This window comes from Lepidochelys olivacea, assembly GCF_965140295.1.
Source record: "Lepidochelys olivacea isolate rLepOli2 genome assembly, chromosome: 13".
NCBI classification, from domain to species: Eukaryota; Metazoa; Chordata; order Testudines; family Cheloniidae; genus Lepidochelys; species Lepidochelys olivacea.
This window is the reverse complement of record NC_140423.1, coordinates 29,645,576-29,668,991: the sequence shown is the minus strand read 5'-3', so window position 1 is coordinate 29,668,991 and position 23,416 is coordinate 29,645,576. Positions and strand designations below refer to the sequence as shown.

At 50.4% G+C, this 23,416-nt stretch overlaps 1 protein-coding gene across 1 annotated transcript in view; it reads left to right on the top strand.

Annotated features, from left to right (window-relative positions):
* The first annotated feature begins 576 nt into the window (after positions 1-576).
* MYH7B (myosin heavy chain 7B) overlaps positions 577-23,416 on the top strand; it is a 50,836-nt gene continuing 27,996 nt past the window's right edge. The window contains exons 1-13 of the mRNA XM_084645910.1: positions 577-692; positions 1,562-1,665; positions 6,086-6,229; positions 7,063-7,219; positions 8,286-8,313; positions 9,950-10,046; positions 10,850-10,873; positions 15,580-15,672; positions 16,659-16,722; positions 16,833-16,931; positions 18,342-18,445; positions 22,097-22,235; positions 22,977-23,095. Of these exons, the coding sequence (XP_084502036.1) occupies positions 602-692; positions 1,562-1,665; positions 6,086-6,229; positions 7,063-7,219; positions 8,286-8,313; positions 9,950-10,046; positions 10,850-10,873; positions 15,580-15,672; positions 16,659-16,722; positions 16,833-16,931; positions 18,342-18,445; positions 22,097-22,235; positions 22,977-23,095 (1,263 nt within the window). The 5' untranslated portion in view covers positions 577-601. The remainder of the gene's footprint in view (positions 693-1,561; positions 1,666-6,085; positions 6,230-7,062; positions 7,220-8,285; positions 8,314-9,949; positions 10,047-10,849; positions 10,874-15,579; positions 15,673-16,658; positions 16,723-16,832; positions 16,932-18,341; positions 18,446-22,096; positions 22,236-22,976; positions 23,096-23,416) is intronic.

Below are 23,416 nucleotides of genomic sequence, written 5' to 3'. Positions count from 1 at the left end.
GCTTGTCAGTGCAACTGTTATGGCAGCCACCTGGAAGGCACTCAAGAGCTTTCAGGGGTTAACGCTCTCACCCTTCTTTTTCCTGTTCTCTACTCCAATATTAACTTTGGAGCAGGGACCCTTGTATTCTTACGGGGTTTGCAAAAGTGGTGCCTGTTTCAGAGGGGCTACAGAACAGGAATTGCACTGCCAGAGGTGATCGTGAAAAGCGGGCTTCTCTTTGCCACCTTGGCTGCTGACAGAAATCCAAATGTGCAGTGGGTAGATTTCAACAGACTCAGGATCGAAGCTCAGTTTCCACTCACTAAGAGAGACAGGCAAGAGGTGCATTGCAATATAGATGGCAGGCGTACCGTGTGGTTAGTAATTACTTTGGCAGATCTGGGGCTGTTTATTACTGCTGTTATTCTCCTGGGCCCGCTTAAGTTCATGGTGTGTTTGAAAATTGTATCTGCCCCCTGTAAGCAGCCTGTGGACTGGCATTGTCTCTCTGGACTGATTCCTTGTCTCTACTTTCCCTCCTTTTCAGGGCTCACAAGTCTTTGGCTTCTTCTTTCTTTTCTGCTGTCCAGTCTTTTCCCTCCTAGGAGGCAAGATAGCCATGATGGACTTGAGCGAGTTCGGGGAGGCTGCTGACTTCCTCCGGAAGAGCTACACAGAGCAGCTCAAGCTTCAAACCATCGCATTCGATGGTAAGATCAGCAGCACCTTTGAGCATGGCACGTGCTGGTCACAGGGGCTCTCACGTCCATGGCCTGGTTTGCAGAGTATTCCAGCTCCCTTCCCAGTGTTGTGGACCCTGGTAGGGTCTTGTAGCATCACTTTGTCCCGTGCTTCCCATATGCTCCTGCAGCAGTGGAATCCCCCCACCTGCAGCCCTGCTCTTGTGCTCACTGGTAAGAAGTCAGAGGACCAGAATAACTCAGTGTTAGTGAAAGGCGGCAGCTGCTTTTGGCAGTCACTGTGGTGTCTCCGTGTGGAGGGTAACAAGGTGGCTGTTTATCTGCACCTAGGTAAAGTGCCCAGAAGGACTGAGGGAGCCAGCAGTGCCTGTTCCACAGAAACAGATCTCAGCAAAGCCCTCTTCCCATTTTACTTTGGTGATGAATGGGGATCATCATAGATTTGGGTGACAGATTCTTCACATTATCCTTCCACTTGTTCCATTATCATATTTGATTGCCATTGCTGCACAGCTAGAGTGTGCCAGGGATAAAAAAGCCCTGGGTTTGTGCCAGGATAAATTTTGGAGGGCTAATAAATAAATGGGGGAGGGGGTAAATTTTGTATTCCCTAAAGTGTTTTCTACATGAGTCTCCAAAAATGCAGCAAACAACAGACGAAAGTCAATCTTAGCATTAATTGGGGAAAATTAAACAAGCATCCAGCATGAAAACTCCCAGGGAATCCTGGTCAAATGACCACAAACGCTGGAAGGAAAAAACAAATGTCCCTTAATATTGCTAGTTTGTGTTCTTACCGCTCTCTGAAAGCTACTGACAAGAGCAAACAGTTCCCTTTGCTTCAGACTGTTTTCTTCTCTTTTCTTTTGGACCTGAAGGAAAGAAACGAGCTTGGATCCCAGATGACAAGGAAGCCTATGTCGAGGTCGAAATCAAAGAAATCTCTGGTGGCAAAGTCACAGTGGAAACCAAAAATAAAGACGTAAGCAAAACAATCTTGATTTTTGGTTTTCAAAGGGCAGCCATAGGAACGGGGAAAGAAGCACAGAGGAAAGGAATGCCCGGGGGGGGGGGGGTGTATGTATGAACAGCTCATCTCGGAAACTAGACAAGTTCTTACTTAAGTGATCAACTTGGGATCAGTCAGCTCAGTAGTGTAAATGGCTTTTGTTACACCGTAATGTACTCGGTAACAATGTGCTATCTGACTTGCCAAACATGTCAGGGCTTCAATAAACCAGCATCAAATGTTCAGTTTCAAAAAGTCCTCTCTAAACAACAGACTACAAGAATGACAGTAGGGCTTCCCCAGCCCCAGTGATCAGCTGGCATCTTAACAGCTGTAACAACAGCCAACAGGAGAAGTCTGCTCAGTTTGCAAACAGCCAGTTGCTCCCTTGGACGAAATTATTCAGTCAATCCTGAGAGAAAACCATTCAAAGCAGGAATAAGGGGAACTGGTGCAAATCTGGAGTTACTCTGAATTTACACCAGTACTATAGAAAACAGACTTTGTCCAAAGATCAATATTTTAATGAACTAACTACATTGCTTAGAGGGATCACCATAGCACTCAGTGCTGCAATATCTGGGTACCTCAGTTTCATTATAGTGTTTAGATACATATGACTAAGAGGTTGTTAAATTGTTATACACATACAGCCAGATTCTGAACTCTGCTCCACCCATGTCAATCCATTGGGCCTGACCTCATTTACACCAGTGGCAATCAGGAGTGAGTCCTCAAAAATCAATGGAGTTACACCAGTATAGGGTAGCTGGGAGATCAGAATGAGTCCCATGGAACTCAGTGGAAATATTCCAGATCTACACTGGTGTAAACTCACAATCTGCTCCAGTCAATTTCTATTTACCAAAATAATATATGGTAAAAATAATTTCTGGGCTGGATTCTCCACTCCATTAGAACAGTTTTATGCCAGTTTTCAGAGTAGCAGCCGTGTTAGTCTGTATCTGCAAAAAGTAAAGGAGGACTTGGGGCACCTTAGAGACTAACACATTTATTTGAGCATTTCCACTGAATGCATCCGATGAAGTGAGCTGTAGCTCACGAAAGCTCATGCTCAAATAAATTTTTTAGTCTCTAAGGTGCCACAAGTCCTCCTTTTCTTTTTATGCCAGTGTAACACCACTACTCAACAGAGTAACACCAGTGTAAAACTGGAGTAACTGAATAGAAAGTCATGTCCTATGTACACGGTGAACTATGTATTTCTTTGTTTGCATTGCTATGGTGCTAGTCAATGTAATGAGCAATAGCTTACATCTGTCAAAATCTTGAACTGGTTGGAAAAGTTTCTGTCCCAGGGAAAAGTTTTGAGATTTCAAAACAACTTTCATTCTGAATTGTAACAAAAAGTCAAAACTCCGAAGTATTTCACAAAATGAAATGCCCTCCAAAACTCTTTCAGGTCAACCGAGACATTTTGTTTCAATAAGTTTCCTTCGATTTCAACCTTTTTTAATTTAAAAAAAATATAAAATAAAGTAAATTTCAAAACAAAAAGACATTTCAAAATGAAAAATCGAAATGGGATGTTTTGGTATTTTCAAAACTTTTGTTTCCATTTTTTTCTAACTGAGACTTCATCAAAATCGATACAATTTAAGCAAAAAAAAAAAAAAAATCTGTTTCATTGCAATGGCATTTTCCAGCAGAAACCTGTTGTGATGAAATTTTTCCAAGCAGGTCTATCTAAATCAGATCTAGTCTAAGCCTGCCTAAATTCTGCTTCTGGTTAAACCAGAGCTAGACTAGTTAGTACAGTGGGGTTGCACCAGTATATGCAAGAGCAGGATTATGAAGGGTCCGATTCTGATCTTGATTACACTGGATTTACATTAGTGTCATTACACCGACTCTGATGGCGTTTATCCTGATTTACACCAGAATAAATCAGAGGAGAATTAGCCCCAGGTTCTTCTTACAAACGATTCATGAACTGTGTCACACCACCAGGCTGTGAAATCCGCGGATATTATTAGCCCTATTTTATGCTAGTGTGACTTAGGCTATAAAATAGTGGCTAATAGTGGCACAGCTGTAAGCTCTCCTGAGTAGCCGCTCTCCCATCAGCATAATTAAACCACCACCATAAGCGATGGTAGCTATGTGGGCAGGAGAGCGGCTCCCACCGGCATAGCACTGTCCACACCTCTGAGCGACAAAAGTTTTGCTGACAAAAGTGTTGATGCAGACAAAGACTGAGGCACAGGGAGGGTAAAAATGACTGACGAAGGGCCACAGAATCTAGGGCAGAGCCTGGATTAGAACCCAGGGGTCCTGAGACCCAGTTCCCTGCTTTAACTACTAGACTTTCTCTCTAATGCACCTAATAGTGGCAATGAAACTCTCTTTTCTTCAACTCTGATTAACAGTGGCCTGTGCTAAATTCACCTTCTCCCAATCAGGCACAGAGGCAGAATGTGAGAGCTATTCCAGTACTTAGATGTACAGATTTTAATGAAGACAGTGACAAGAGATGGTCTGTACATGTCGGCTGTTTAAAGCTCCCTGCACCATATTCTTTGAGATGAGACATAACCGGACTGCCCCATGGGCCACTGCCGATGAAAGGAGTAAGGCCCATAGCAGCAGGAGCACTCAGCACTGGATGGAGAAGAGCTGTTAGAGCAGCCGGGCCACGTGCCGGGGACCAGGGCAGGCCCATGCCCTAGAGCACGCCTTCTCGTATTTCTGATCTCTCGCGGTGGGTTCTCAGACAGTGCAATAACCTTCCCCGAGAAGCAAGAAGGAGTCCGTGCCTGGGGGCAGGAACATGGCAATCTTGGCAGGTTGTAGGGGGGTCTGGCCAGATGCTCATCACCAGGGTGACATGGTTGGCAGCTGGGAGGTCTGGCCAGAGGCAGACGGCACAGGGAAGGGATTGGTGGCTGGGGTGTGGACAGCAAGGCCACTTGTCCCTGGGGAAGTGGAGTGGCATGAGAGCTGGCAATGGCTGGTGCGGGAGGGTGAAATGCTGATCACTCCATGGCCCTCCCCGGTCCTGTGCCCGGTGTCCCTCCTCCACCCTCACATTGCTCTGACCTGGCAGGAGCTTCACATGGCACTCCGGCTTGTCCTCCATTAGCTGTGTGTCCCTCTGGAAGAACCCTGCGGGGTGGGGTGGGGTGGGGTGGGGTGGCATGTGTGAGCAGGGCTGGCTGTGCAGGATGAAGGGAGCAGACAGCAGCGACCACCCTGTTTTGCCATGTAGGCTCCCCTGTGCTCTGGCTCTGACCCGGGGGGAGCAAGTCTGCGGAGCCGGACAGGGCCAGTCACAGGGTGCATTCTCAGAGCAGTGCTGGGGACTCCTCTGGAGTGGAACGAGCTCACCCCGCAGAGCAGGTCTCCACTTCCACTTATGTCACTGAGGGGTGTGAAAAAGACTCCTCCCACCATCAGCGACCACATTCCAGTGGGGGAGGATAGCTCAGTGGTTTGAGCATTGGCCTGCTAAACCCAGGGTTGTGAATTCAATCCTTGAGGGGGCCATTTAGGGAGCTGGGGCAAAAAAAATTGGGGATTGGTCCTGCTTTGAGCAGGGGGTTGGACTAGATGACCTCCTGAGGTCAGGATTCTATGACCTAAGCGCTGTCCACACCAGCGCAATGTCGGTGGGAGACGCTCTCCTGCCAACAAAGCATCCGCCTCTCGCGGAGGCGCAGTAATTACATTGATGGGAGAGCGCTCTCCCGTCAGCGTAGAGCGTCTTCACCTGACGTGCTGCAGTGACACCGGTGCAGCCATGCCAATGTAGCACTTCTAGCGTAGACCTGCCCTTGGTCTCCGGCACAATTGTCTCCTGCCGGTGCCCTCTTGTGGCATGAGCTCAGGTGCCCAGAAAATGCCCCTTGCCCCCTTGTGCTCTGGATCCATATTAGGTCATTTGTGTCATTCTCCCCTTGGCAAAGGCCAAACTCTGCTTTTCCAAAGAGTTCCCACCGACGTATTCAGGCATTGAGCATCCTCCCCAGTGTGGGGGCACCTGTGCCCAGCTGAGCAAAGATGTCTCACTGCCTGCCCTCAGGAGGAAAGCAGGGATGGAGACCGGGCCGAGGGTGAGGGGATGGCATCAGAGATCTCCTTAGACACTGCCAGGGCAGCTAGAATCTGGCCTCAGAGAGTCACAGGAGGGTATGAGGCCCAGACACGAGACTGGGCCAGATGCTGCGTCCCTTTACACTGAAGTGAATCTGGAGTGCTTCCATCATCAGGATTTACCTTAGTGTAAATGAGATCAGAATCAAGCCCTCTGCACAACAGATGGGAGCAAACAGCATGCTGCCCTGTCAATGCTAATGGCGACTGCAAAGCCTGATTCCGGCTGGAAGGAACCAAGGACAAACTCAGGCTCCCCTGCTTTGCTTCCTCCCTGCAGAGCCGGGTTGTCAAGGAGGACGACGTCCAGCAGATGAACCCTCCCAAGTTCGATATGATTGAGGACATGGCCATGCTAACGCACCTCAACGAGGCCTCCGTGCTGTACAACCTGAAGCGCCGCTACTCCCACTGGATGATCTATGTAAGTGAAGCTGGTGCAGGGCGTGAAGGTGACACGTAGAGCCCTGGCCAGCACGGTGAAAGGTCAATGCTGATTGAAATGGCACCAACTCAAAACTACCAGATTTCTCCCCTTGATTGTCCCAATTACTGGCTATCCCAGCCAGGGTCATGTCGAATCAGGACAGCTATGTCCTGGATTTGTCATGCCTCAGAACCCTACCCATTCAGTATTCCTCGTGACATGGGAGTCATGTGGATGCATTAGAAATCTCCAGGCAGATGTAGGTAGATAGAGGTATAGATTTACGTGTACTGATTAGACTCACTTGGGAAACATATTAAAACGAAATAAGCCCCCAGGCTGATCTCGGGATGCCAGGTGAAGAGACTCACTCACCAGGGAGTCTGCAAAATGAAACTCAATTCACGATGCTTCCCAAAATTCCTAATGCTGGAAGGATTTCTAGATAAGGCTAAAGCTGGCGGCCCCGAGGACCTCCAGAGGAGATGCTAAAGGTGGCTTTCCAGGAGGGATGTCACTGACAAAGGCCAGCTGCCTGCGTGGAGGGGGTAGCGATGAATAGATCTGCTGCCTGTGTGGTGGGGGAGGAATGTCACCATTAAGGTAAGGTAGGTTGGCAGCACAAGGGGATGTCGCTGGTAAGGCTGGTTGCATCCCTGTTCTGTAATAGACTAAGGAAGCAGCATGGTGCAGACAGGTGGGCCCCATTGCGGCATCTCTAGCTATGTGCTCCTTCACTGCCTGAGTCCGGTGGCTTTGAAGAGTCTTTGTTCTGCTGTGTTGAGGCAGCTGGGTCCCTGTGCACTCACTTGCCTCTTCTCTGCTCTCAGACCTATTCAGGTTTGTTCTGTGTCACCATAAACCCCTACAAGTGGCTGCCAGTCTACACCTCCCCCGTGGTAGCAGCCTATAAGGGCAAGAGGAGGTCAGAGGTCCCGCCCCACATCTACTCCATTGCGGACAATGCCTACAACGACATGTTGCGCAGTAAGCGGCTATCTTTCCTCCCTCTCCTCCCTGTGCTCGCCCCCCAGCGGAGGCCAGACCTTGTTCAGTGGGAGGGGGAATGCTGCGAGGGAGGGCATTGGGGCATCGCCTCACAAGAGGAAACTAATGCACAGTAGCAGAAATGGGCCTGGATCAAGCCCAGCTCTGGATAAACCCGACCGTTTGTGTCTGGACTGGGCTCAGAACGGGAGTTCAGGACCACTGTTAAAAACACTAATTACAGGCAATACTGATCAGTAACCAATAGACCTTTCCTCCAGCAAAACAGACTCTGGGTGGGTGTCAGAGCCTGTATCTCGAGGGATCACCACACACAGCCCTGGCATTTAGCTGTCCTGAACCAGCAGTGCCGTGTAACAATCCCCTAAAAGGGAAAATGATCCATAAATTACCTTAGCTGGACAGTCAGAATGGTGAGGAGAAAGAGCACCTACCTGCATGGACCCTGGGCTGCTCTGGCAGGGCCAGGGCCTTGGCAGCACAGTGGGCTGGCTCAGGCTCATGCTGTGGGGCCAGGTCCAGAGAAGGAAGGGAAGATACAGCAGGATAAAAAGAAACACTCTAGAAATGTACAGACACCAGGATACTTCTTCCCAGGGGTGCCAGTCCCCTGGAGCCTGAGGGAACTCCTGCACTCACAGCCTCATTTTGGACCTTTCACCCTGGGAAAGCTTGGTGTTAATAAATCAGGTGAACATAGTTGCTGATCGAGCCAGGAGGGGCTGTGGATGAAGGGGAATACCATGGTCACTGACCAGCCGGGAGGGGAATACCACAGTCACTGACCAGCCGGAGGGGTTGTGGATGAGGGGGAATACCATGGTCACTGATAGCCAAGACAGGCTGTGGATGAAGGGGGAATACCATGGTCACTGACCAGCCAGGACAGGCTGTTGATGAAGGGGGAATACCCATGGTCACTGACCAGCCAGGTGTGGCTGTGGATAAACAGGGAAAGCCCAGACCCACGGCAGCCCTGGAGAGTTCTCAGAGCACCAAGCTATCTTGGTACATTTCAGTCTAACACTGGCTCTTTCTTTTCCAGATCGTGAGAACCAGTCCATGCTCATCACGTAAGTGACCCATGCTTCCCTTTGTTGGCCATTGTTCCCTGACTGCATTGTACATGTCTCTGGGTTAGGCTCCTGGATCCAATTCTCCTGCCCGTCACTGCAGGATACAAGTTGTCTTTAGGGTCCCTGGCAGTGGTTTACTCTTCCCTGTCATTTGGACTGACCCATTGACTGGTAGCCTTCCCCCTGTGAGATGTGATGCCCCCAGCTGCACCCCCTCACCAGCCATCAGACCACCTGGCCCCTCATGAGGCCCGCATCAGGCCTCACTGGCTGCCACCCCCCCCAAACAAGTCTCCTTCACATCCCCACCATCGGCTCCCAGAGCCCCTCCAGGGCAGCCCGTCTGGTGACAGTGGCAAGGGCAGCTGCTCACCCTGCACTTGTTGCTGCTGGCATCACGGGGCAGGAACCTCCCAAATGGGTCCCCTGGAGCAACCTGTTTCCCAGCCCCAGTGCTGGGGCTGGCCACATGCAGTGTGATGTTAGCCCACAGCTGGGGGAGCTAAGGCCTTTCCCCCGGAAGGAACATGCATGGTGCTCCTGAACAGGACTGGTGGGCAGAGGAGGCAGCCAGGCCCAGGAGGGTGATGGGGGAGGGGCAGGCAAGGTTAAGTTCAAGTGACATATAGATGAGGGCTATATAAAGTTCACTGAAGGGCCCTACCCTGCTGCCATGAGCCACTGACATTTTTAGCCTCAGCCATGGCCTAATTAGGTAATTGGCTCTTGTCCTGCGGCAGCTCCCCCCCACACCCATCCCTGCTCTTTGTGATCTGGGATTACAATAGAAGAGCAGCTAACTCTAGGAATGAAATCGCTGCAAGGCCTTGTGAGCCAGTACCAGCGGGCAGTGCAAATCAGGGCAGCAGGAATTGCCCAGCCCGCCTGCTAAAGAAGCCAGCCCCTGGGTCTCACCTGGACTCCTGGCCCTCCTCTGCAAACTGGAGTGGGCTCCCTCTGGGGGGTGGGGGAGGGCAGAGTACGTCCCACAGACCGTAGGAGCCCCTCACTCCCCAGGGAACTGGGGTGAAAGTGTCAAAGCCTGAGCTGTAGCAGGAGGGGGCAGGCTCCTTGCTGAGCCCCCGGAGCGCTGAAGTTCATACCAAACGTGCAACAGACTAGGAGGAGCCTGGAGTGGGGGAGACTTCCCCACCTGGCACTTCGTGGAGTCACTGGCCGTGTCTGCAGTGGTGATTTGCCCCAGCGTCAGCCTTGGGGGGGCTGCCCCTGGTGGAGAAGCCCCATTTCAGCCCCCTAATGCAGCCGGGCAAAGCCCAGATGAGCGGCGGCCCTGCTTGCGCTGGGTTCACACCAGGGGAGATCACTCACTCCGCTGCAAAGTCCAGCAGCTCTGCCCGTCTGTTCAAGGGACTTGTGTCAGTGCAGCACCACAGGGGCTGAGCCCAGGGGCTGAAAGCCCCACATTGCCCCCGTGCAGCGTGTTAGCCCATGGGAAGGGATCACGGACTGCCCAGGGCTGGGCAGGGCTGAACTCCTCCCTCGGTGTTTCACTTCTTTTACATGACACTGTTAGAGGGGGCTGGGCCGTGTCCTTAGTTTTCTGAGTCTCTGTGTAAAGGTTTTGCCTGACTCTGCCTCATTTTCTTGATCTGTGTATTTCTGTTACCCTAAGCGGAGAATCTGGTGCTGGTAAGACTGTAAACACCAAGCGGGTCATTCAGTACTTTGCCATTGTCGCAGCCCTGGGTGACACGCCGGGCAAGAAAGGAGTAAGACCCTCATTTGAAACACACTTTGGCTGTTTTCTTTTTCTTTTTTTCTTTCTTATTCTTTTTTTTTGTAACTTTTTGCATTTGGAAACATGTTTGGATCTGGCCCCTCATGGGCTTTGCTTTTCCTTTGACTTTTGAACAAGCAAGGCTTGAAACAATTGATCTTGGGGAAATGGAGTTTTTAAGTGGCTCACCAAACGGATCAGCCACACTGGGGTCTTTTGGGCCCATCTTTTCTTTCACCCCAACATATTTTCTTTTTCAGACGCTCTAAAGGGGACAGGACCCCCCCCCATTTCCACCCCGTCTCTTTTAAGCCTTGCTTTTTGCTTTTTCCCCCCTTTTCTCTTTTTGGTTCTTGTGTTCATTTTGGTCTTTGTCCAGCTTCTGCTTTTTTCTTGCTCATGTTTTGATTCTTTCTTGCATTTCTTTGGTGTTGGTTATTTTTGAGATCCCTTGCAATTGCTTATTTCTTCTGGATACTTGATGCCCCAGCCTGCTTTCCCTTGCAGAAGCAGGCTGGCTGTTTCAGGTATTTGATAAGCAATTCTCCAGCATTGTTTTCCTTTCCTCTTCCCTGGGTTTGGATTTAACTATTCCTGCTTTTTGGTGCTTTTCTTCTTTTTCTTGAGCTAATCTATTTAACATATTTTTGGTGTATTTTTTTAAATTTAATCCTTCGATTTTTTGGACCGTTTTAGTAACTAAATTTTAACGCCCTGCTTTTTTAATTGATGCTTTCTGTGATTCTGACCTGTCCCTTCTGGAATTCTAAAGACAGTTTTCTTTCCTTTTTCTAGCAAGCTCCTGCCACTAAAACTGGGGTAAGTGTTACATGGAATAGGGGCCAATCCTCGAACGAGAGGCTAGGCTTGCTAAGCAGCACTTCGTTAACTCCCACTATGATGGGGAGGTGTTGGCCCTTTCTGAGCTCATTTATGCCAGTGCAAGTCAAGAGTAACTTGAGCAATGATGTCACTGGAATGGTAGCATTGTGAAACTGACATGAGATCAGAATCAGGCCCCTGTGCACAGGACTGCGTTTTGCTGATGTGACAAGACAGTATTGCAGCTGGAAAGTGCTCTTGTGGTTGCTGAGAGGATCCAGGGAGGCTGCATGTCTCTTCGTAGAGCAGCTTCTCTCTCAGTGGAGGGATCACTGTCGCCAGGACTGGGATCTGCACATTGCAGGGCATTGAGTCAGGCTGGGATTTTCTATCCACTGCCCTGGGGATGGAATTTCTTTAGCTCCCAGTTCACTGCAAGCCTCAGTGGAAGGGGGGCTGGAAGCTCTTGCCAGGCTGTGGCTCTGTGAGAGGCTGCACTGCAAACCAGAAATGTCTAAAAAGGACCAGGCTTGAAGCAGTTACTCAGTGTCTGGTCAGGCCGAGCTCTCACTGACTTCCTCAGGCATTGACCTGAGTACGGCCTTCAGTACCAGACCTTTGAGTCCAGATGCCAGTGGATGCTTGCTTTGGGAGGGTACCTCATTTAAATGAGAGTGACTGTTAAATTTTGGGGCCAGAGCATTGAGTGGATTCACCCCGACCGCGGGAGCCTAGTTTCACTCTGTCACGCACATCCCCCGCTTTAAATCTGGATCGTTTGCCTCTGAGTTTTAGCAACAACACGTCCCTAATCCCAATGGGTAACAGTTTCTGTCCGTGGTGCTGGGGGAGGGAAGTGAGGCGCTAGGGCGCTGCATAAACAGTTACATTTACAATGGTAGCAGTACATCGAAAATATCATCACCCGAAGCCCAAGTGGGTCCGCTATGCAGTATATAACTCCTGCTCCCATGTTACATCTGCCCAACGGACCAGTGTGCTGTGCTCCAGGGTCCCCCAGTCCAGCTCTGGATCGGAGGGTAAAGTGCTTGTGAATAACAGTATTATGTAATGACAGGTTTCAGAGTAGCAGCCGTGTTAGTCTGTATTCGCAAAAAGAAAAGGAGTACTTGTGGCACCTTAGAGACTAACCAATTTATTTGAGCATGAGCTTTCGTGAGCTACAGCTCACTTCATCGGATGCATACTGTGGAAACTGCAGCAGACTTTATATACACACAGAGAATATGAAACAATACCTCCAAACAATAATGTCAGGACAGTGGGGTGGGAGGAGGTATTGTTTCATATTCTCTGTGTGTATATAAAGTCTGCTGCAGTTTCCACGGTATGCATCCGATGAAGTGAGCTGTAGCTCACGAAAGCTCATGCTCAAATAAATTGGTTAGTCTCTAAGGTGCCACAAGTCCTCCTTTTCTTTTTGAGTATTATGTAAAGAGCCATGTAATCAAAGGGCTGCGAGCCCATGGTGGGCGGTGGGCAGCCCAGTCAATAAGGCTGGATGAATCCATCCAGTTGGAGCTGCCCCTCCCCTCTCAAGGTTATACGTGAACTAGACAGCTGTTTTCTCTAACGTATCCCTTCAAAGGCAATCTTTGTTGCATCTGCTCCAATATTATCAGCCAGCTATCTTGGATCTCAATGTGAACACAGAGAGGATGGGATGGGGTTAGAAACTGTGCTAGCTGGAGTTAAGGAAGTTAATCTGGATCAGAGACCTCAGGAAAATAACCTTCAGAGCACAGTGCAGCTACCAGAACCATCAGGGTTAAGGTTACTTTCTAACCCCAAACAACCGTAAGGGCACATGCTGTGCACCCTGTATGCTAGGCAGAGGCGTGTCTATGGCCAGAATCGCTCTAGTTGACACTCAGCCCTGGAAATCGTAGTGATTTGCCTTGGGATCCTGACAGCTGAGATACCTTAAACCCTGTACCTTTGTGTTTCATTGACGGATGCAAACATCTGAAACCATGGCCCGTGCGGCTGAGACATTGGAGGATACGTAGCCCAGTTGCAGTGAGATAAGAATTCAGCGCTTCTGCTGGCTCAGGGAGCTGAGCCCTGTGGCTAGTAAAAGGTGCAAATGGCTGTCCAAAGTCCAGTGTGTGGTGTGAGGGCTGGCCAAGCAGGAGCTGGTCAGTCTTGGGCATGTGTATGAAGGGAAAGGGGAGGGATATTGTAGATGGTGCCAGGCAGGGAGGTGGCCCATGTGTAGTGGGTTAATGGTGGCCACGGCTGCGTGCCTAGAATAGCAGTGCATTGGAGGCATGCAGCACTGGCGTACCATTGTCTCAGGAGTGGGGGCGAAGAGTGGCCAGGGGTACAGAGGCAGGGTTTAGGTTATTTGGGGTATTTTCCAAGAGTGGGGGTTGGTTGGGGTTTAAGCATATTTCCCAGTTTGCTGAACTTTAAATTATCGCTAGAGATTTAAAACTTGAATTTCACCTTCTAGTTAGCAAAGTGTTTGTCTGGGTGTTTCCTATGGGGGCCATTTTTAACCCATGATGTACGTTATCGCTGGCTTGGAAGCGACAGACTGGCTGGTCCTGGGGTGACAAGCGAAATCAGCTCACCGCTAGCCTCCCTTCTCCCAAGCCCCCCATCAAACAAAGCCATCCAGGGTTTGTGGGCTGCAGCCTCTCCGCTCAGGGGCAGGTAGCACAGCAAGGACGCAGGGGAGAGGTGAGCACCCCCCGAGCAGTGCTGCTCTCTCCTCCTGCAGGGGGCGCCACCAAACATTTCCAGAGTGCTGGGCAAAGCAGGAACTAAGTCAGGAGCCAATCTGCTCTCATGCACCAGAGGGTCCTGACTGGTGCAGTGTCCTAATAAATCCCCCAAGTTCTATAAGCGAGTGTTGCAGAACTTAGCTACCGCACACGGGGCTTGGGAGACCCAATTCACTCAGCTGTCTGATGTTCTTTGAGAGGAGAGGTGCTAATTAATAATAATTAACAAGGGATACACCGCCCCACGTGCAATATAAGGCCACATAGTGTGGGAGAGCTGCGAACAGGATACCCAAGTGCCTAGCTCCCAGCCCTCTCATCTGTCCACTAGAGCCGGCCACATGCTTGGGCTCTGCCCCTAGTGTTTATGGCTCAGTGCAAGGAGATGTAAGGGTCAGAAAAGACAGAGGGACTTACTCTAATGAGAGCCTTTGAAAAAAGAGTCTTTGGTCCAACCCCAAATACAAAACCTAGCGCCCAGCTTTGGAGTTTCCAGGCAATAGGGTTAGACTAACATTCAAACACTGAGATACACTTGTTTGAAAGGCGGGAGCCCGACCGTCCCAGGGATCTTTGAGGCTGGATGATATTAGAGAACAAACTGAAAGCTAGTGACAGCTTTGACTCTGGAGAGCTGGCTGCTTCCCTGTGACATGGTCTTACCAGCAACACTCAGTGCTGTAGGGCTGGACCCACACCACCACCTGGGGAAGCTGCAGTAGTAGTTTAACGTAGCTAGGACTCCGACGTTTGAAGACACAGTGATGAAAAACACCAGTGCGCTGTCTCCACTGCGGCTTCCATTGCTGGTGACTGTGGTGGAGCAGCACCCGTAGAGACTTACACGTCCTGGTTTCCTGGTGCAGGCAAGGCCCTGCATCCCTTTGGCATGACTAGGGTGTCAGGACAGCCTGAGCGTTTGGGGGGGCTCTGCCTAGGTACTCCTGGGCTAGTCAGCGTACTGCTTGGCTGTATCTGGAGCAGTCGGTAGGAGTCAGATGATGAATCGAGTAAATGGACTGTAGCTTTCTGGAAACGTTTGGAAAACACACCGTACCATCTAGAGAGACAGTGGCTAAGACACGGTGGTGAGGTGTGGTACAAAGTTATAATACCATGGTATAATTGCTAGCGTGCTGGGCTCTGTGAAGGAAACATGAGTGCTAGTCCCAGCTCTGATTTTTCTATGACTTCACCACTCTGTGCCTCAGTTTCCTCTCACACCCTTTGTTTGTCTTGCGTAGTTAGGCTTTAAGGTCTTGGGGCAGGCACAGTCTCTTCTGTGTGTTTGTACAGTGCCTGGCACACTGGGCTCCTAGATGCTACTGGCATACAAATGTAATAACAAGAACATGAGTCTGGGGCAGAGGCGGTGCTGTGAAGAGGCCATCAGTGAGTTCTGAAGCTCCCCCCAGCCAGTGTCTATAACACTGTACCCCACACCCCACCACCTCTCTGGGGAGAACGGTTCTGACAGGCGTTTAAAGGAAAACTCACCTAGGAATGTTACAGAGGGTTGTTAATGTCTTTTCCTGGGCTATTTCCTGGACCCTTTCGCTTACAAAGGCAGGTTTTCTCAGTACCTCAAGCCCTCCTCTCCAGGCCTTTATAGCTTTGGCCCTGTCACAGAGGACTCCCATGTACAGCTGAGCTATTAGCCCAGACCTTTATAGGCACCACTCACAGGGGAGGAGATGGCCACAGAATTCATGGCCTCAAAGCCCAGCTCTGTTCTCCCCAATGTTAATTAAAAATACGACGTGCCAGGTAGGAAGGCGCCACCCTGGAGACTAAGGCCTTAAAGGAAGCGAGTGAGAGTAGCGGAGGCTTGAGGTACACAGCACTTCCCCCTGCCCTGCGTCCTGCTGCCCCTTAGCTGCATCTGTAGCAACAGAGCCACTGTTACTAATGACACAGACACAAGCTGACCCATCCTTTGGCTGCATTTTCTAGGGTACCCTCGAGGATCAAATCATTGAGGCCAACCCTGCTATGGAAGCCTTTGGCAACGCCAAAACCCTGCGAAACGATAACTCCTCGCGCTTTGTAAGTATGCTAGGAGGATGTGTTTGTTAATACACAGGGTTTATATTTCTAGAGGCAGCAACGCTCAAGTTATCGATACCCATGCCTGTGTGAGGTGGCCACAGATATCCAGAGCTAGCTTTTACATAGGGAACAAATCATTGCCAGAACTAGCAACTCTCTCTTCTTTAGATGGGTTGGATGTAGGGCCAAATCCTTTGCTGCTGTAAAGCAATGCCACTCCCTGGTGTTAACTGCCCAGGCTAGTTCACTGAGCTGTGCCATTTAATTTACACCAGCTGAGGATCTGGCCCTAAAAGGTGAGGCTGGAGTTAGGGGATGCCCAAAGTCCATCTCTGCTTGGATCAGGCTGTGGGTGATGACCGGCAGTGCCACGAAGGAGCCTGGCACAAAGGGAGAGCTGGAAGTGCCAATGCTGGGAGGTGCCTCAGTGGACCGGTGGTGCAGTGTCCCCTTCGTCGAACCCTGGCCCTGTGTTTGGCTCAACCAAACGCCTGGTTCCCATTTATCTCCATAATAATGCGCTGGAGGCCACAGTAACATTCTTGGTCCTCTCTGGATTCCCCGATGCACCAGGGGCCTGGGAGTGTCGTAGGGTCTCCTGAGCTCGATCAGCAGTAGCAGGCCATGACTGTACAGGTAGTTTGTGCTGCAGACCCAGCATCATGCAGCTCTGCCCAGGAGCCAGGGGCTGTCAGGGGCCATCTGCAACTATCCTCTGAGTGCTGCAGGAGAGCACAGCCACATGGAGCAACGCTCAGGGGGATGAGCCCCCTCTGAGCCAAAAGGGACCAGCACAGGCAGAGAATTTCACCCAGCCACCTTGTATTGAGCCCCAAGGTTGTGTGACATTAGCATTTGGCAGAGAACAGACAGACCCTTAGCCCTCCCCCGCTGTCTGATTTGTAAGAGCTGCCCACCCAGGACAGCAGCTGTGCCTGCCTTAGTGCCTCTGTCCAGCCTAAGTATTTATCTCCTTCCCTTAGGGCAAGTTCATCCGAATCCATTTTGGCCCCTCAGGGAAACTGGCCTCCGCTGACATTGATATCTGTGAGTAAGCAGCCTTGCGCAGCTGCTAATTCAACACGCTCTTTTTATGCCCTGACACTGGATCAGCTCCGGAAAAAGCCCAATCTGGTTTTTTTTCTGTTTGTTTCTAGACTTGCTGGAAAAATCCAGAGTGATTTTCCAGCAACCCGGTGAGAGAAGCTACCACATCTACTACCAGATCGTGTCTGGGAAGAAACCTGAGCTCCAAGGTAAGCAGCTTCAAAGCAACAGGCCCAGGGGAAACGACAGTGTAAACACATCTGGCCTGGGCAACCACAGCCCCTGGTGAAGTCAGTGCCCCACAGGGGGAGGGAGCCCAACTAGATCCCTTGGAGGAAGGGTGCTGGGGGCAGAGCTGTCGTTACTCAGCACTGCCCTCTGGGACCTCACGGAGGGCCCAGAAATGATCCCAACTGGCCCTGCCAGGCTCTGCCATTGAGCCACCTCTTAGGCACTGAGCAGGGCTGGGATCCAGGGGCCGCGTGACAGGAAACCTTTCCGCACTGGAGAGATGCTTGGCAGAGCCCCTGGCGTGATAAGCTTCTTGGCTGCCGCCTGTTGAGCCTGCTGCTGGATTGTGAGCAGCACCTTATTAGGCAGGTCTGGAGAGCCGGGGACAGTAATCTTATCTGGGGGTCACGAGGGCATGCACAGCCACTTCTAAATCAGTCTCCAGCCCAGCAGCCTTCCGAAGATAGCAGAAGGGAGCTGGAGCTGCAGAAGAGATGGGCCTCGCGAAGGGCTGCCGGGCCTGCTGGAGTCAGCCCCACACGCCAGTCCCATCCAGGGAGCTAGAGCTGAGGCAACAGACTGGAATGGGCTGGGAGTCACACCCAGCCATGCTTCCCTCTTCTGCCCTCAGCCACCCAGCCCTCCCCCTGCCCTGCCCACAGAGACACAGCATGCGCTGCTTAGCCCTGGGAACTGGGCACCAGCAGTACGTGCCAGGGGGCCAGTGCTGCAGGGAGGGGGCTGTATCTGCAGCCGTGCGATGGGCACAGTGTGGTGTTTATGAGGGCCTGGGCAATGAGACCAGGGGGAGTGGCAGGGCACTGGTGTGCTGGGGCATTACCAGGACAGGTGGAGCATAGGCAGAGCAGGGTAGCTCTCCACTGCTCTTTGGCAGCTGCTGCTCAGCAAGCTGCCGGAGATGGCAGCGCACGGCCCGGGGCTCCAGCTGAGCCTCCCCAGGAGCAGTGGGTTTTGTGGTATGCGCCAGGGCCAGCTTCATGGCGCATGTTGCACTATGGGCGAGCCCGGGAGAAACCAAACATCCCACTGCACTTAGCCCCTGCCCGGAGCACTGCCCTCCACCCTCCCTGCGGCTCCAAGGGGCAGGGCTCCAGCCAGCCTCCAGCTGCCTCCCGATGCCTGGGGTGTCCACCTGGGAGCCCAGCCCTCTGCCAGGTTTGCAGGTCCAGAGCTCAGCCAAGGGAGGGCATGTCCCACGGCAGAGCCTTGGTTACACTGGGCCCTAGGGCTCGTTCCTGGAGCTGTGCAGAGCATTAGGCCCCTCCGGTCCTGTGCCAGCCTTTCCCGTGGAGTCTGCTCTGGAACGTAAGTCAGCAGGCAGAGGAGCCGACCGTACCTCACGCCCGTGCTCTCCCTCCTGCTCCCAGATATGCTGCTGCTCTCCCTCAACCCCTACGACTACCACTTCTGCTCGCAAGGCGTAACAACAGTGGACAACCTGGATGATGGCGAGGAGCTCATGGCTACAGACGTACGTACCTGTGAGACAGAGAAGGGGAGAGGCCTGGGAAGAGGGCAGAGGGGAGAACGACTTCACATGCTCCTGGACTGAAATGGGGCCATGGCCCAGCTTTGCTTAGACACCGCTGAGCTCTGCTGATGTTTTATTAATAATCACCCTGTGCACATCTCCAGCCCCTGCCCCGCAAGGGACCCCGAGGTTTGCAGACATTCACTCCCCAGCTGTCCCCCGCAGTGAGGGAGAGTGCATTCTCAGCCCCACTTATAGACTGGAAAGCAAGCCACAGCATGGGTAAGGGCCATGCATGGCAGTGTGTGTCGTTCCTATCACTACGCACCCAGAGGGGGTCAGTCCCATGCAAACGGCCAGTGAGACACATGGCCACCAATGATGCACACAGCCCTAGACATGTAGGAGTGAGCATCTCGTTTTGAAAACCACAGAGGCTCAGTGACAGAACCGGGAATAGAACCCGGAGTCCTGGCCCCTGATAGGGGGCTGCTGGTGGGTGCTCAGCACCCACCGTTTTTCCCCTGTGGCTGCTCCAGCCCTGGAGCACCCACGGAGTCAGAACCTATGACGGATACCCCTCCAGGGGAGGGAACCCCAGTTTTAGGAAGAGATGGGTACTAGTAATAGTGGATTCAGTTATTAGAAATATAGATATTTGGGTTTGTGATGACAAGGAGAAATGCCTAGTGAATTGCCTGCCTGGTGCAAACACCTAGACAGACTTATAGGTAGTGCTGGGGAGGAGTCAGTGGTCATGGTACATGTAGGTACCAGTGTCTTAGGGAAATATAGGAGAGAGATTATGGAGGCCAAATTTAGGCCACTAAGTAAGAGATTAAAGACAAGAACTTCATGGTAGCATTCTCTAAAATGTTTCCTTCCTTTGCACAAGGCCAGTAAGGCACACAGAACTGCAGGGTCTCAATGCATGGATGAGACAGTGGTGTGGGGAGGAGGGATTTAGGTTGATTAGGAACCAGGGAACCTTTTGGGGAAGGATTGGCTTATAGAGGAGGGACGGGGCTCCACCCAACCCAAACTGAACCAGACTGTTGGCATGTAAAATTAAAAAGGTTGTAGAGGATTTTTTAAAGTAAGGGCTGGGGGAAATCCGACAGGTGTGGAGAGTACACAATTTGCGTGGGGATGTCTCTTAGGAATGAACTGATTAAATGGGGAACTCTATATCCTAGTAGAGAGGATAGGAAAGAATCTGGTAAAGTACAGGTAGGAGTCAGTGAGGAAGAGTCAAGTGTAAAAGAGTCACATTTATATATAGCACCTGAAGGCAAGCAACTGATTATTGACAAAATGTACAAGTGCTTATATACAACTGCTAGAAGTCTAAATACTAAGATGGGTGAACTAGAGTGCCTGATATGAAATGAGGCTATTGATATAATAGGCCTCACAGAGACTTGGTGGAATGAGGATAATCAATGGGACATAGTAATACCAGGGCTTAAAATATACAGGAACAACAGAGCAGGCCGTGCTGATGGGGGATTGGCACTATATGTGAAAGAAAGCAGAGAATCAAATAAGGTAAAAATCTTAACTGAATCAAATTGTACCAAAGAATTTCTATGGATAGAAATTCCAGGCTTGAATAATAAGAGTATCGCAGTAGGAATATACTCCTGACCACCTGACCAGGATGGTGACAGTGACCGCAAAATGCTAAGGGATGTTAGAGAGCCTAGAAAAGCAGAAAGTGCAGTAATGGGTGATTTCAACTATCCTCATACTGACTGGGTAAATGTCACCTCAGCAGGTCAGAGAGAAACTCCTAGACATCATAAATGCCTGCTTCTCAGATCAGCTAGTCCTGACACCCAGCAGGGGAGAGGCAGTTGTTGCTTTCATTCTAAGCGGAGCACAGGATCTGGTCCAAGAGGTCACTCTAGCTGACCCACTCTGTAGCAGTGACCATAATGTAATTCAGTGTAATATCCATGTAGGGGCGATAATACAAAAAACCCCCCACCATGGTAGCTGTTAACTTTAAATGCTTTCAGGGGAACTACATACAAATTTGGACGCTTGTTATATGGAAATTAAAAGGAGCTGCAAGCAGCATGGGGACTATTTAAAAACATCATCATAGAAGCTCACACTAAATGTGTACCCCAAACCGGAAAAAACGCTGAGAGGACCAAAAGACTGTCATCACAGCTAAACAGCAGAGTAACGGAAGCCATTAGAGGTGAAAAGTGAATTTTAGATCCTAGTAAGGAAAATAGGGAGGACCACAAACTCTGCCAGGTTAAGTGTAAAATTATAATAAGACAGGCCAAGAAAGAATTTGAGAAGCAACTTGCTAAAGACACAAAAACTAACAGTAAGACATTTGTTAAATACATCAGAAACAGGACCCCTGCCAAACAGCCAGGGGGGGCCACTGGATGACCCAAGTGTTAAAGAAGCATTCAAGGAAGACAAGGCCATTGTTGAGAAAGAAATAAACTATCTGCATCAGTCTTCTCTGCAGAGGATGTGAGAGAGATTCCCACACCTGAGCCATTCTTTTTGGGTGACAAATCTGAGGAAATGTCCCAGATTGAGGTGTCACTAAAGGAGGTTTTGGAACTAAATGATAAATTAAACAGTAATAAGTCACCAGGATCAGATGGGATTCACCCAAGAGTTATGACAGAATTCAAATGTGAAATTGCAGAACTACTAACTTTGGAATGTAACCTATGGCTTCAATCAGCCTCTGTACCAGATGACTGGAGAATAGCTAATGTGATGCTATTTTTTTTAAAAGGCTCCAGAGGTGATCCTGGCAATTACAGGCCGGTAAGCCTAACTTCAGTATCAGGCAAATTGGTTGAACCTAAAGAACAGAATAATCAGACACATAGATGAACATGATTTGTTGGAGAAAAGTCAAAAATTCTCTTTTGTGAAGGGAAATCATGTCTCACTAATCTATTGGCATTATTGAGAGTGTCAAGAAGCATGTGGACAAGGATGATCCAGTGGATGTAGTGTACCTGGATTTTCAGGAAGCCTTCAACAATTCCCACATCAGAGGCTGTTAAGCAAACTAAGCTGTCATGGGATACGAGCGAAGGTCCTCTCATGGATCAGTAACTGGTTAAAATGTTGGACCCACCCTACTCGAAGTGTTCATGTTGCCAACACTCACAATGATGTCATGAGTCTCTCAGTATTTAGTTTTTCTCTTAAAGCCCCAGCTCCTGGAGTCATGTGATTATGTGACAGTCTAAGCTTTTCCTTCCTTCCTTCCTTCCTTCCTTCCTTCCTTCCTTCCTTCCAAGAAGTGAGTTTCTAGCCCTCAAGGTTGCAGAGAAAAGATTGAAGATGTGTCCCAAGTAAAGGCTCCAAAACCAGACACCAAATGAAAATAGCCCCCAGTTTATGGTGTCTAAGCCAATCTCATGATTTCTCAAGGCCTGTCTCCTGATTTTTGATCACGCGGGGTAGGCCACGCTGCACAGGGGATGCGATATGATGGGGCATGAGAACATGCTGAGCCTGCAGCACCTGGGACCACTGGGGAGTTTGGAGAGCCCCTTGTGGGTGCAAGTCAACTGCCAAACTCAGGTCTCTGTTCGCTGGTGGGGGGTGGGTTTGCTGTGACAGTGGCTAGGCTTACCCTCGCTGCCTGTCACCCCTCAGCATGCCATGGACATCCTGGGCTTCAGCAATGAAGAGAAGTATGGCTGCTATAAAATAGTGGGTGCCATCATGCACTTCGGCAACATGAAGTTCAAGCAGAAGCAGCGGGAGGAGCAGGCGGAGGCCGAAAACACTGAAAGTGAGTTTGCCCCATGGCCGAGTAGGGCTGGGGCAAGCTTTGCTGAGCCCAGCAGGGTGCGTGAACTCCTTCCACAGCTGTATAGGAAATCCCAGAGCTGGAGCAGTGAAACAATCCCCGTTAAGTTTCCCATTCATCTGCCCTCCATCCCTTCCCTTTCCCACATTCCGCTCATGTGGCAATGCCTATTGACTAGGGGCCATGCTTCCCACAGTGCTCAGAACTCCACACAGCAGCCCTGCCTCTCTGAGCATCTGTTTGGTGCAGGACACTGTGTCTGCTTCTGTCAAACCAGCTGCCCTGTGCAAAGATTTATTGTTCTCCCTTATTGCATTGTCCTCTCTCAGCACAAGAGGGCAGAGAAAGGGCTGTGCAGGGAACCTTAGCTTAAGCAGTTCCCGATATTTGAGCACAGCAAAGAGAATGTTGACCTAACACGAAACGATTCCCCTACGTCGTTAAGATGGAGCAAATCTTCCTAGACAGAGATTCTCTGGGTTGGTAATACCTCAGAGAGGCACATGTGCAAAAATCGCCAGATCCCAAAAGCCCCCTACAACCCCTGGAGAACACAATACAGACTCTGCCCGCTGGGGAGGTGGGCAGACTACAGGGCATTTGGGGGCTAGTGAAAGCCAGCAGAATTAGGACAGCATCATCTCAGCCACAGAACCCTATATTTTTTGTCTTGAGTATGCCCATCGCCTGGCTGCTTCCTCATGGTTTGATGATGTATTCCAGGTGCTGACAAGGCCGCCTACCTCATGGGAATCAGCTCAGCTGACCTCATCAAAGGGCTGCTCCACCCCAGAGTGAAAGTAGGAAATGAATATGTGACAAAAGGTCAGAACGTGGAACAGGTGAGTGTGCTGGGACTGTAGTGTCCTGCCTGCATTTGTTACCTAGAATCCCTTGGCTTTGTGCCCTACAGGAGAGCGATGGATTTGGGTGACGTTCCCAGTGCAGGGCCCTTAGCTCTGGAGTTCTCCCCTCTGGTGGCCCCACAAAGTCTGAGTTTGGGAGCCCCAAGGGCATGGTGTAAGCTGAGCCTGCTGTTGCTGGCTTTTAGCAGCTGTCTTGGTTATTCATTGCTAGTGTGACGTGGAAGCAGGGAGTGTGCTGGCTTGATGGCCAGATATTTTTGGCCATTGCATTTTACAGTGATGGGCCAAGGCTGGAAT